Raw genomic sequence first — 13,104 nt, 5'->3', positions numbered from 1 at the left:
ATTTTCCCTAAGTCTGTGGCTTGTTTCTTTTTTTTTTTCATTTTCTTAATAGTGTGATTTAAAGTACAGAAATTTTTAATTTAAATGAAATTGAATTTACTAAATTTTTTTCTTTTATAGATCATGCTTTTGATATCATGCCCAACAATCTTTAGGTAGCTCAAGGTCACAAATATTTTCTCCTATTTTCTTCTAAACATTTTGTAGTTTTAGTTATTATGCTTAGGACTACAATTCCTTTTTATGTTTTTAAAGTTTTTGATTATGAGTCAAGCGTCTAAATTTGTATTGTTATATGTAGATATTCAATTGTCTCAGCATCATTTGTGGAAAATACTATCATTTCTCATTGAATTGCCTTGACACCTCTGTTAAAAAATCGAATGACCAAATATGTCAAGGTTTGTTTCTGGAGTCTTAATTCTGTTCCATTGATCTGTATGTCTATTCCAATGACAGTTCTATGCTGTCGATAAGTAGCTTTATGGTTTTGAAATCAGTAAGTGTAAGTCCTCCAAATTTACTCTTCTTTTTCAGGATTGCTTTGGCTATTCGAGGCATGAATAGAATCTTATTAGACCCACATTGTCTGTCTTGTTCTTGGATCTCTGTCTTAATATTTCTGGCTTGCCTCAGTATTGCTTGCCTCAACCAGTACTGAAACCTCATAATTCATGGGACGTTGAGGTAGAGTACTCAGGAAGTTCTTGCCTCAGTAGTGGAGAACAATTATTACTATTTAGAGCACTACTCTGGACCTGGGTAACATTCATAAAAGAAAGATCTGGAAGGACTGATCTGTTTTAAGGTAATTTCCTTCCAGAGCAGAGCTCAAAAATATTATAGGAATATGTAAAAATATTAAGTACCTAATGAGGTAAAATTGACTATATCTGACATCCAAACAAAGATTATAACACATGAAAAGAAGCAGAAAAATACAACCCATAATAGAGAATTATTAATCAGTTAAATCTGATTAATACTGATATAAATTAGAATTATCAGACAGTTACACTAAAACTGTTAGTGTAACTGTATTCTATTTATTCAAAAAGTTATGCAGAGACATAGAAGATATGCAGAAACGATCCATGTAATCTGCAGATTCAGTGCAGTTTCAACCAAAATCCCATCAAGATCTTTTGTAGAAATTGACAGGCTCATTTTAAAATTCACATGGAAATGCAAAATAATTAGAATAGTCAAAACAATTTTGAAAGAGGAAAACATGTTGAGGATAAAACACTGCTTGATTTCAAGATTTATTGTAAAGCTATAGTAAGCAAAACAGTATGATATTGGCATAAATATAGACCAATGAAACATAAGTAAGGTTCAGAAACAGACATATATGTTGGACAACTGAATTTTGACAAAGACACAGAGGCAGTGCGGTGCAGAAAGCATAGTCTTTTCAATAAATAGTGCTGGAACATAAAAGTCACACACCAAAAAAAAAAACAGAAAACAAAAAGAAAGAAAAGAAAAAAAGAAAAGAAAGGAGTTAGTAGCCATACCTTACATCATGTGCCAAAACTTAATCAAAATAGATCATAAGCCGTGTGCTTCCTTCCTTATAGAAGATCTAATGACACATAAGCACATGGAAAGATGCACAACATTGTTGATTGTTAGGGAAATAAAATAAAACCACAATGAGATACTGCTATAAATCTATAAGAATGGCTGAAAAACTTACCGTTTCAGTTGTTGCTGAAGATGTGAGGGAACAGGGACTCTTGTACACTGCTAGTGGGAATGTGAAATTCCACAGCCACTTTAAAGCTGTTTGGCAGTTTCTTATACATTTAAACACACATCTACCATGTTATCCATCCATTATATTCCTAGATATTTACCCAAAAGAAATGAAGGCATATTTTCAAACAAATACTTGTTTGCAAATGTTTTAGCATCTTTAATTTTAATAGGCCATATCTGGGAAGAATCCAGGTGTTAACAGGTGATATATAAACATTCACTTATAATGGACTACTACTTAGTAATATAAAGGCATGGACTGTTGACACATGAAACATCTTAAATGGATCTCCAGAGAACTTGCTGAGTAAAAGAAATCAGAGAAAAAACATATATGCTATATTATTCCACTCATATTAAAGTCCAGAAATGCAAACTGATTTACAGTGACATAAAGCAGATGAATGGTTGTCTGGGAAGGGGGAATATAGAGGATGGTGGCAGGGAGAAACCATAAACGGGCACAAGAATACTTTCTGGAGTAATGGATGTTCACTCTCTTCATTGTGATTGTTTCAGGTATTTCACTTGTATACAGGTGTATACATATGTCAACGCTCATGAAATTCTATACTTTAAACATGTACACTTTGCTGTATACCAGTTAAAATTACATTAAACTGTTAAAAAAGCAGGATAAGACTTATAAAGATTGTTATGATATAAAAGCTTTTGGCATTTAAAGAGGAAAACTTAAAATTTAAACAGTGAGTCATGGGAAAGTTACCAATTTCTGTAAATTCTGGATAAGTGAACATAAATGCATTTATGGGAGTGGAAAGGGTGTAGGAGTATGCAAATTCATGTACTGAGATGAGTTATAGTTAGTGCTAATAATTTTGTCATGTAATTTTCCATATAATCAGAATATATTTGTGTTAAATTTTGGCCAATAATCTCTAAACATCAAATTATGGACATTTAGATAAAAAGCTCTGTTAGTAATCTCTGATATTATAGTAAATACTTTAAGTACTATTTTTAATGAATTAATCGATCAAAATATAGTATGAAAACTTAAAAAAATAAGTTAACACATTTGTCAAAATTAAACTTAGTAACTTACTTTTCATTTTTTCAGGGCCCTCTGTCCTTAACTTTGGTGATGTTTGTGTGAACTCAACAAATACTCATCTGCTACATGTTATTAATATGCTACCTATTCATATTTTGATCCAGTTAGATGTCAATTTGGAAGAACTTCGGAAAACCAACCAATTTTCATATGTGATTCCACCTATATCTAGTACTTATATTTCAATGATATTTGAATCTCCCACCATTGGAAAATTTTGGAAGTAGGATTTATTTTCACATTTTTATTTGCTAGAATCAAAATGTCCTTTTGTATATTTGCCCCAATTATTGCAGCATATATTATTTTTGGTCCCCAAACATAGAAACTATATGAGCAGCAATTTGTAGATTTGTAGATTCATATTTCAGTGGTAGTCTAAATACCTTGCATAATTATTTTGATGTATTGTTTACTAAGAATTGTTGATGTCAATCAATAATATATGCTTTTTTATATGTAACTGAATTCGACCATTCAGTTAAGAGGTGTTATCAGTTAAATTTTGATGCTTTTGCTGTGTTCCAGGTCTTTCACCTTTACAGTGAACAATATGCCTGGTGGGCACATCCTAGTGATGGCAGTTGTGTTGCCAGTAAAACTTGAGCTATCTGCTAATGAGCTAGTATTGAGACCACAAGGCTTCTTGGTGAAAACATGTTTTAGGGGGACGGTTAGGTTGTATAATCGTCAGAATTATTTTGTCAAATTTGAATGGAAACCGATAAATACAGGAAAAGGGATGGCGTTTTCCATTCGTCCAGCTAAAGGTAATAGTTTATTCTGTTTGATAGACATTCATTTATTCATGTATTCAGGCATTAATCATATCTTGAGTGTGTCTGTATAAAGATGCTAAGAACATAGAAGTAAATCACAAAATGGTCTTGGGACAATGGGACATTCCTTTCCTCCTTCCTTCCCTGTGTCCTTCCCTTATCCTCCCTCTCCTTCGCTCTTTATCTCTAATTTAGAAATAGTTTTCATTTGAGATCTAAGTAGACTATACTTCAGATCTCAGAGGAGTCCTGGTTTGTAGAATTCTTGCCTTAGGTGATTTTCCTGTGAATATAAGTCATTTCCAAATCATGACTTTTACATAACTCCACCAGTGTTGGTAACAGGGAGAGTTATATAAACAAGCTTGAGTATTAAGCTCACTTAATTTTAGTGCAGATATAGGTGAAGATGTTGCCAAATTTAACAAGTGGAAGAGGAGGACTGTCCCTTTATTATGGCTAGAGATCATTGACATAACCCTATTTAATCTTTTTATTAATCTGGATAGATTTAGCACAATCCCAGATTAAAATTTATTAAGCATTCAAGGTATACTTCCATCAATATTTAGCAAATTCATTTGACCAAGCTCTTTTTTTGTTGTTATTTTTAATACTGGAAATACTGGGTCCTGCCCCAAACTAGAGAAAAGCTGAGTAAATGATCAGAGAAGAAAAAGAAAATATTTCTGCAAATTTCAGAGATTCTAGATAAACCTTCTCCAGTTTTTTTGAACAGGTATCAGTTGTAGTTATATTATCTGCATTACAACTATAGGTTCTGGTCAAGCACGTGATATGCCACTAAGGGTGTCAGAAAAGCAGAGTGTACAGGCACTTTTCCTTGTATTTCTCCATCCTAGCTAGGGTTGAGTGGCTGGGCTTCCCCTTGTGGCTGCCGTGGAAATCCCGTGACAGTGCTTCATTTGTCAAAAGTGGAATTACAATGTTATAAATTTCTCATGGTTTTTAGTATTCTATTTTTACAGGGAGATGTTAGTATTTACTTTTCTTTGGGTTGCTCATAACACCTCTTATATTTTTTTAAATCAAAGCAAAAAACACAAAGACATTTAATTCCACATGCAGTGTTTATATGAATAATACCATTAGCCTTTAAGTACTTTTAATTTTTTTTAGAACACAAATGATACAATACTTAAATCTATTTCATATAGCATTGAGGAAAGTATGCATAATTTATATTATATACCTCGATATCTCTAATGTCATTTTCCTTTTTTTGCTCAGAATATTCATATAATAATTACTTAATTCTGTTTTTGCCTCTTTGTATAAATCTTTTTATTGAGTCATTTTTCTTATATACCTTTTGTTATATTGTGTTGGGGAAGGAGACATTTTCTTCTACCCTTAGGTTCTTCTGGTTGGTCTAAGAATTAAATTGACATGAGACAGATTAACAGGAGAAAATCAAAGAAAAGTTTAGTAACATGTATCCATTGAGAGAGACCCAGGAAAACCCAATAGCTTGCCAGAGTGGCCAGAATCCTCACTTTAAATGTCATTTGCAGCTAAAGACAAAAGAGCATGTTGGGGGAAGTGGTTTAGGACTGCAAAGGGAAGGAAGGCAATTCACATGGAGATGGAAAAGCAAATGTTTGGTAAACAGATATTTTCTGGGTCATGCAGAGACCATGGTACACAGAGCAGACTTGATTCCCAGGCCCAGGTGAGTCTCCCCTATCATACTTAGCCCATATTCTTTGCAGGTATCTCTGGTGTTAGTTCTATTCTGGGAACTAGCCCTTTATCTAAGTTCTTTTAGACATTTAAGGCGGTGGTAATAAGAAAAAACTTCCTGAGTCTTCTGTTTCTTAAAAATAATCAGCTTAAATTAATCCTCATGTCAAAGAGACACATTTTGGGGTGGCAAATTTTGCTCCCTTAGAATTGGTTTTACATGCTACATAATGCATTTAATCATATCCCTCTCTATATTTTTGTAAACTAAAGTGAAGGGTTATAACTTAAATTTTATGTTGTCATTGTCCTTTCTTCCTGAGGCGTGATATATTTTGGATTTGTATTTGGATAGTGGATATTGTAAGGGGGGGGGGGTGTAAGAGTGGATTGATGTTTTCTAGGATAGAATTGGTTTCTAATTTGATTTTTCATTACATATTGTTTATGTTTCTGCCTGTTTTGTTATGTGTTCATCCTTATTGTCTTTAACCATACTGAACCATTGAGTCCACTCAATCCCCAAGCTTGTCTTCAGTCAGTTCACTCTCACTGTCTTTTTCAAGTCTCTCACTCCTTGGCCATTTGTAGTACCTGCCCTGCCAATCCCAGCCTTACTCAATTCAGCCATCCAATTTATTTCCCCTGCCCCATGATATACATAATATTCCTGGAGAAAAATATATGGCCATGCTGGTTGAAGGGAAAATATTGAACTCAAGCTAACCCTCTCAACATGAATCTATAATCCTTGTGCTGCTATCAGGTCTTCTCTGAAAGCTAAGGTGTCTTCATAAATAGCATTGACTTTTCTTTTTCAGAGTTACCATCACAGTCTTCTCCAAACACCACTCTCTTCTAGTACTGTCACTTGACCTCTACACTTCCCCCGGACTTTGTCCTCCTGCAGAGTTCCTGCTTATTCTTCAATCACAACTCAAATGCCACCTCCTTATGATGAAGTTTCCTCCACTTCCTTGGGCTAATTTAGAACTTGCCACTCAACCTGTTTTCTGCTCCCATTGTGTATTTATTACATCATCTACATTTATTTGTTTATGCCCATCTCCTGTTGTGATAGCTATTACTAAGCCCATATCTGATATCCATTCCTATTCCTTATGGGGCCCTCCTTTTGTTTGGGGAAGCAATATTCTTATTGATATATCTCTTTCCCCCAGCCTCTCTTGCCAATGAGATATGGACAGAAATTTCTTTTAGCTCCATCCCCCTTCTACATGCCAGGTACTGTCTGAAGTACTTCTGCTTATATTAGCTTATTTAATCCCTATAGCGATTCTCTAAGTTAGAAACAGTTGTTATCCCCACTTTATGTATGCAGTATCCGTGTTACATAGGTTTAGTAAATCATCCAAAGTCTTAGCTAGTAAACGTCAGAGCTGAAATTTGATTCAGAGAGTCTGACTGTGCTTGTTGTGCTCTTTTAACCGCTGTGTTTTGATACTTTCCACACTGAGGAAGGTCACGTGATAAAGAATGGCAGTGTGGGAAGCTAGGAGCATTGCTCCTTGCAGGGATTGTCAACCTGTTAAGGCAGCCCTGGAGCACCTGCCCATGGACTTCTGATTGCATGAGATAAACTCGTATCTACCTAACCCGCTGTAACAGGACTTATTGATACTTATAGACAAATATAATTCTGATGGATCCCAACTAGACTGTTAGCTCTTCCTTGAGCAGTTTCTCTTCTTTTAATAAATTATTGTGCTAAGCATAGTACTGGCATTCAAGAGTATTAATAATAATATCTGACACTGGGTGCTTTCTGAGCATCACACACCATGTTAATTCCTTTATGTGTGTTGTTACCTCCTTACATGGCCACTGCAAAACTAGGAGGTAGGCACTATATCTTTTTCAAGATGAAGGAAACTACCATCACATGTGAGTCAGCCTGATTCAAGGCACAGTTTGTTGTGATGGTCACCCATCTCTCTGTTCAATGTCCTGTGCCTTTGAATCTCAGATGATCCTCTCTTCCTGAGGGCAGAGCTTCTAAGTCATTCTTTGCATCAAGTATTACTTTCTTAGTCCAAAAGAGATGATGAGTTTAAACAGGTAAAGCAGCTCACAGCAAGTGTGCCTGATACCTCCTGGGTTCTAAATACATTTGAATTATAGAAATGTGTTGATTACTAATAGCTACATCAGAAGTTACATCTGTAGGCATGTGAACAAAAAAAAGCCTCTGATAATGATAATTCCTTCCTCCAAAAACTGAATGAGCGTCTGGTGTGTTTCAGAGTATTGAGAAATATGGAGAGGACATTTGATTAGGGATTGCAAATGGTTTTCTATTCTCTAGATATAAAGTCATCTCTAATCCTAAAGTGTTGCTTCTTTGATAAATTTTAAATTTTCAGCTAAATACTGGCATACATTTTGTCAAATATTTTGGTCTGCCTATTAAAGTTGGATTTTGTTTAATTTAGATAATTTGTAATAAAATATTACATTTTTATGCCATCTCTTATTTTGGATGTTAAAAAATAAAAACAATTAAAATGTGGTAAATTTCTTATCCTCTCTAAATTCTCTGCAGGCACTGTTGAACCATACTCCTTATTGGAATGTGAAGTGACATGGCAGCCGGATTTTGATTCTCCAGAAAGGGGAGAATTTATTCTTCATATCAGTGAAGGAAACACACTGACCCTGAAATGTCTTGCGCATGTAATGATTTCCCTTGAATATGATTTTTATTTTGAGGGCTCAAAATTGGTTGAGTATGCATATGTGTATATAGTTGGGTATATATACTATGTTAGTAAAAACTGATTTTACATGCAATACTTAGTTAAGTAAATTATCTTATCTTCTTGGAGCCACATTTATACCATAAATGAAGACTTTGCTAAAAATAGTGTTGTGTTATCTAGACTTAACTCAGAGATCCAAGGATTTTATGCCAACAATACTAGATTGTTATTAGGGACTCTATAAATATATAATACCATGGGAGCCACTTGAAATTAAATTATTTCATTAATAAATGCCAAAGAAAAAGAGAAAATTATATTTTTGCCGTACTGTATTGCATTTTTAGTATTCTAGTTGTAATTAATAATTCAGTGTGAAATAGATCATGTGATTTACATAGCAAGGAAATATAGAAAATTCTTCCATATTCCATATGGAATATACTTCTTATAATAAAAATGTAAGTAAAGTGAAGGCTGCAATATGTCATTTTAACTTTCTTTCTGTGGTAGAGCCCAGAAGGCCTTCAATTCATGGCTCTTAATTACCAAGGATACACTTTACATGTGTACCAAATTCCCTCCCCAATGTTCTTAGTAATTTAATACAATCCAGTGCTGTTTTACTAAATCCCATCTCTATCTCCAGGCCATGATCATGTTCTTACATATTTTAGCTATGAAGAAGCTTATAGCCTTAAGATTTAATAGATCATCCACTTTTATGATGGCAAGTGACAATCAAAAATCAGTAGGGTCTTTCCTTTGCTCCAAGCTTGAAATAAGCTGGATCCTGTGGCTTTCACTATGTTTAAATTACTTATTAATTCTTTTTAAAACTTTCTATTGAAGTATAGTATACTATAGAAAGGCGCACATATTATAAAGTATGTATCACTCAATTATTCTTTGTAAACTGGTAACACCCTTGTAAGTCACATCCAGATCAACCCGATCAAGAAACAGAACATGACTAGCATCACAAAAGAAACCCCCTAGTCCACACTTCCAGTCACTATGTGTCCCTCCCAGGGCCATCACAATCCTTATTTCGAAGAGCATAAATTAATTTTGGTTTTAAACTTTATATAAATGTTATCAAACCATATGTTCTCTTTTATGCCTGGCTTCTTTTGTTCATCATTAGATTTGTGGGATGCATCTGTGCTGATGCATGTGGTGACAGATTATTCATTCTCACTCCTGAATAGCATTCCATTGTGTGGCTAGACTATACAGTCAGTTTTCCATCACACAGCTGATGGCGGTTTGGATTGTTTCAGATTTTTGGCTAATGTAATAGTGCTTCTATTAACGTTCTTCTGTTTTTTGGTGAACATATGTACACAATTTCTTAACTGTTATTTTACATAACTGTGTTTGACAAGTTAACTAATATAAATTTTTTACCAACAGATAAAAGATGAGCAATTTAGTAATGTAGACTTAGCATTAATAATAGGTATCATTTTTTAAAAAAACTTTTATTGGAGTACAGTTGATTTATAATGTTTTGTTAGTTTCAAGTGTACAGCAAAATGAATCATTTATACATATATCCACTCTGTTTTTCTTTAGACTCTTTTTCCCATATAGGCCATTACAGGGTATTGAGTAGAGTTCCCTGTGCTATACAGCAGGTTCTTATTAGTTATCTATTTTATATATAGTAGTGTGTATATGTCCCAATCTCCCAATTTATCCCTTCCCCCTTATCCCCTGTTTACCATAAGGTATTGTTTATTAATTTTTGTGTCTCAGGTGTGCAAAATGATGTTCATGCATTGTCTAATGTAATCATTATAACAGCTCTATAATGCATGTATTAATAACCCAATTTATGGGTGAGGAAATGGAGCATTAGAATGGTTAATTATCAGTACAAGTTCACATGTACAGTACATGCCTTATTGGAATTTATATTCAAAGTGATCTGCCTCCACAGTGTTTGCTGTTACCCTCTCATAAAATTTGACTTCTGCTTTCCCTACACTGGGATTGTTTAAGAATTAAACTCTGAAATATCAGAATATGGAATTTGATTATTTTTGGCAAATTTTTGAAGCCCTTGAAGTTAAGTGAAATGTGAAGTGTTACTGTTAAGAAAGTAAAGATGGAGGAACATGAAGTGATTAAATAAAATGTTCATTTAAGGGTTGTCTTTAATTATGAAGGACTTACTTGACCATTTCATCTTTTGTAAGCTTTGTTTGAAAGTTTATTGTTCCAGTTACCCAAATCATGTTCTTCAACTCATTATAAGAATGTATTACAATCTCCTAAGACAATAAGAAATAATATGTATTATTTACAATAGGGTCTGTTGTAATGAGCACTGAATGAAGAATTAGAAATCTTGAGTTCTAGTTCGCCTTGGTTACTGTTTGCTGTCCTGTGAAATGGGAGAGGTGGATAATATCAACATTTCCAAAAAGTGTTTTATGTTGCAGTAGTTCTGTGAAGTGGTTTGTGTAGGACAGGGTGAGGGAGTCCTGTGCCTAAGTAATTCTGTGAATCACAGTGTACGACCTCTCTGTTCTCAGATAAGCAAAGTGTACATTATCAGCATATTAAGCCATATGAGAAGACTTCTGGTAGAAACATGCCTGGGTAATCTCTTTTGGCATGTTATTTCCCATACTCACATGACCCTTGAACTTCTTCCTTTTGCATAGCACATGGTAACACCTTGTACATGGTGGGGTAGATGATCTCTCATATCCCCTTCAGCAATTAATGTACACGATTCTCAGTCATGGATTTACTTCCTCCTTAGAGTTATCTTATCTCCCTGCCTTTCTCAGTTTAGGAGAACATTATAAATATTCCATTCTTTTCCTTTCTCTTAAGCTCACCATAAAATCTGATGACACTTAATATTTTAGAAATTTCTATGAAGCTGAAAAAGTTTCAGTTATCTGGTGGGGGATAAAAAATGTTTATTCTTATTTCAACTTCACATTCCCTTTCTTCCTCTTATTAGCTTGGTCACACCAAGGTCATATTTTTAGAGCCAAGGATACTCTTCAGTAATAGCCCTCAAGGGTTAACAACTTGGAGGAAAGCCATTCTTCACAATGTAGGACAAAACCATGCTTATTTCAAGGTAATGTAGAATCTTGAAATCTTACTTGGATCAGATCACAGTATAATTTGAACTATTTTTTTGCCATGAGTTCTATGCCATTAATATTTTAGTCTTTATAGATTGACTAATGCTAATATTTAAGTATTTCCTATGAGATTTATCTGAATACGTTTCATCTGCTTTCTTTTTAATTTCCCATAAAATTTCTCTCTCTCTCTCCTTCCTTCCTTAGTCTCTCCCTTCCTTCCTTAGTCTCTCCCTTCCTTCTCCTCTTACCCCTCTTTTTCTTTCTTTTTGTTATTTTGTTTTTTTTGAAAAAAAAGGTGATTTCAAAAAAACCAACATTTAAAGAAACATACATTATGTTACATTCAGTATTTAATTACATGCTTTTCATTTTTTTCTCATTTTCACTCTGTCATCAAGACTGTTATGGTAGCTACTGGGACCTAGATCAAGACCATTCTAAAGATATTCTATTTATAGTTGTTACTCCTGATTTAAATCGTGGGGTAGGTGGTGTTTAAATTGGTGATAGAGGTTTTTTGTTTTTTTTTTTAAATGAAAAACTTTGTTTTCAGTTTTTTTAGGATCAGGGAAAAGGCAAGCTATCAAAATAGTATCTAGAATTTTGGCATCTTTCTGACAGATATATGTCATCTTTTCCTTGTAAGTTTTGCAAAGTCTTAAAAACACTTAGGATAATAAGCTTCATCATCCTGTTTGAATTGGAAGATGCCATTGCTAAAAGTTCTGTTTACTAGGTTAGGGGTGCAAATCCTTGTTGAAGTTCAAACTTTTTGTCTGGTATTTGAAAACCTATTTCAAAATCATCTCATGCCCTATGCCTGTAGGTCTTCTCTCTATGTAGTGGTCTAGAAGCTTTCCTGTGAAATCTTTGGAACAATAACTTTAAAGGACAAGGTGACATTTCTGCACATTTTTGATTATAGGTTTGTGACCAGAGTCTTTTGTCTATGATTAATATTGTTCCATCACAAGGAATCATTCCACTGGGAGGGCTAACTGTTCTCAATATCTCCTGTACTCCTACTGTGGCAGAAAAATTTGATACAAGAGCAAAGGTATGTTTATGCATATGTGTGTTCGCTCCTTATATATGTCTTGGTGGATTTGTTTGGTTATGATATTTACAATAGTAGGTATAATGCTATGAAATGTTATATACGTGTTTATTCCTAGAAAACTTGCTTTAATGATTTCTTCTAATGGGAATGGGTTTTAATATTATACTAAAGAATAGTTTTTAAAATTTCTGTTATTTTTCTATTCTAAATTTCTCATTGAGTTAGCTCTAAAGAAGTGCAGTTTTTAGAGATGTAAAAAATAAACAACCTTACCTAGGCCATCTGTTGTAAAAATGGTTAGCAGAAAGAACTTGGCAGGAGGATTTGCAGAAAATATTTTTGGTGAAAGTTGCTAATGGAAGTTTCTACTAAGTTGAAATGGATACCTTACATCAATATGAGGCATTTTTCACATGAACTTCGAATGTTTGGCATCTCTAACTTCTGACAAGCCCTCACTAGTCACAGAGCAAAGGATTATTTTTTCCATGGTGTTAATTAGATACCTTAGAAAAAATAATCAATTTTGGAATGCTAATTCTAAGTAGCTTTAATGACTATAGGAATTATAGGCAAATTGTATATAAGGTTAACATCTGTATTTTATAGCATACATAAAATGTTTTAGTATTTTATGTTCTGGGAATTATGTAAATGAAAAGATATTACATTGATTTTAGAGACTTCTCTAAGTGTTCATGAAACAGAATAAATAAAATATGTAAGACCAATCTGTAATACATTTTATTTATTATAAACTCATGGAATGGAATACTCTTAATCTTCAATATGATGATCAACTGCATGCATTTACTCACATTAAAAAAATAATATTTGTACCATCAGATTAAAATGAGTGGCTTAAGATGTATCCCCCCATTTTATC

At 33.7% G+C, this 13,104-nt stretch overlaps 1 protein-coding gene across 1 annotated transcript in view; it reads left to right on the top strand.

The window, feature by feature from the left end:
• The window catches only part of CFAP47 (cilia and flagella associated protein 47), a 474,307-nt gene that overhangs the window by 47,364 nt on the left and 413,839 nt on the right, over positions 1-13,104 (top strand). Inside the window, exons 15-19 of the mRNA XM_057717674.1 lie at positions 2,846-3,062; positions 3,368-3,609; positions 7,886-8,016; positions 11,026-11,148; positions 12,084-12,215. Of these exons, the coding sequence (XP_057573657.1) occupies positions 2,846-3,062; positions 3,368-3,609; positions 7,886-8,016; positions 11,026-11,148; positions 12,084-12,215 (845 nt within the window). The remainder of the gene's footprint in view (positions 1-2,845; positions 3,063-3,367; positions 3,610-7,885; positions 8,017-11,025; positions 11,149-12,083; positions 12,216-13,104) is intronic.

Source organism: Hippopotamus amphibius, chromosome X, assembly GCF_030028045.1.
Source record: "Hippopotamus amphibius kiboko isolate mHipAmp2 chromosome X, mHipAmp2.hap2, whole genome shotgun sequence".
In the NCBI taxonomy this organism is placed as follows: domain Eukaryota; kingdom Metazoa; phylum Chordata; class Mammalia; order Artiodactyla; family Hippopotamidae; genus Hippopotamus; species Hippopotamus amphibius.
This window is presented reverse-complemented; position numbering and strand designations above follow the sequence as displayed.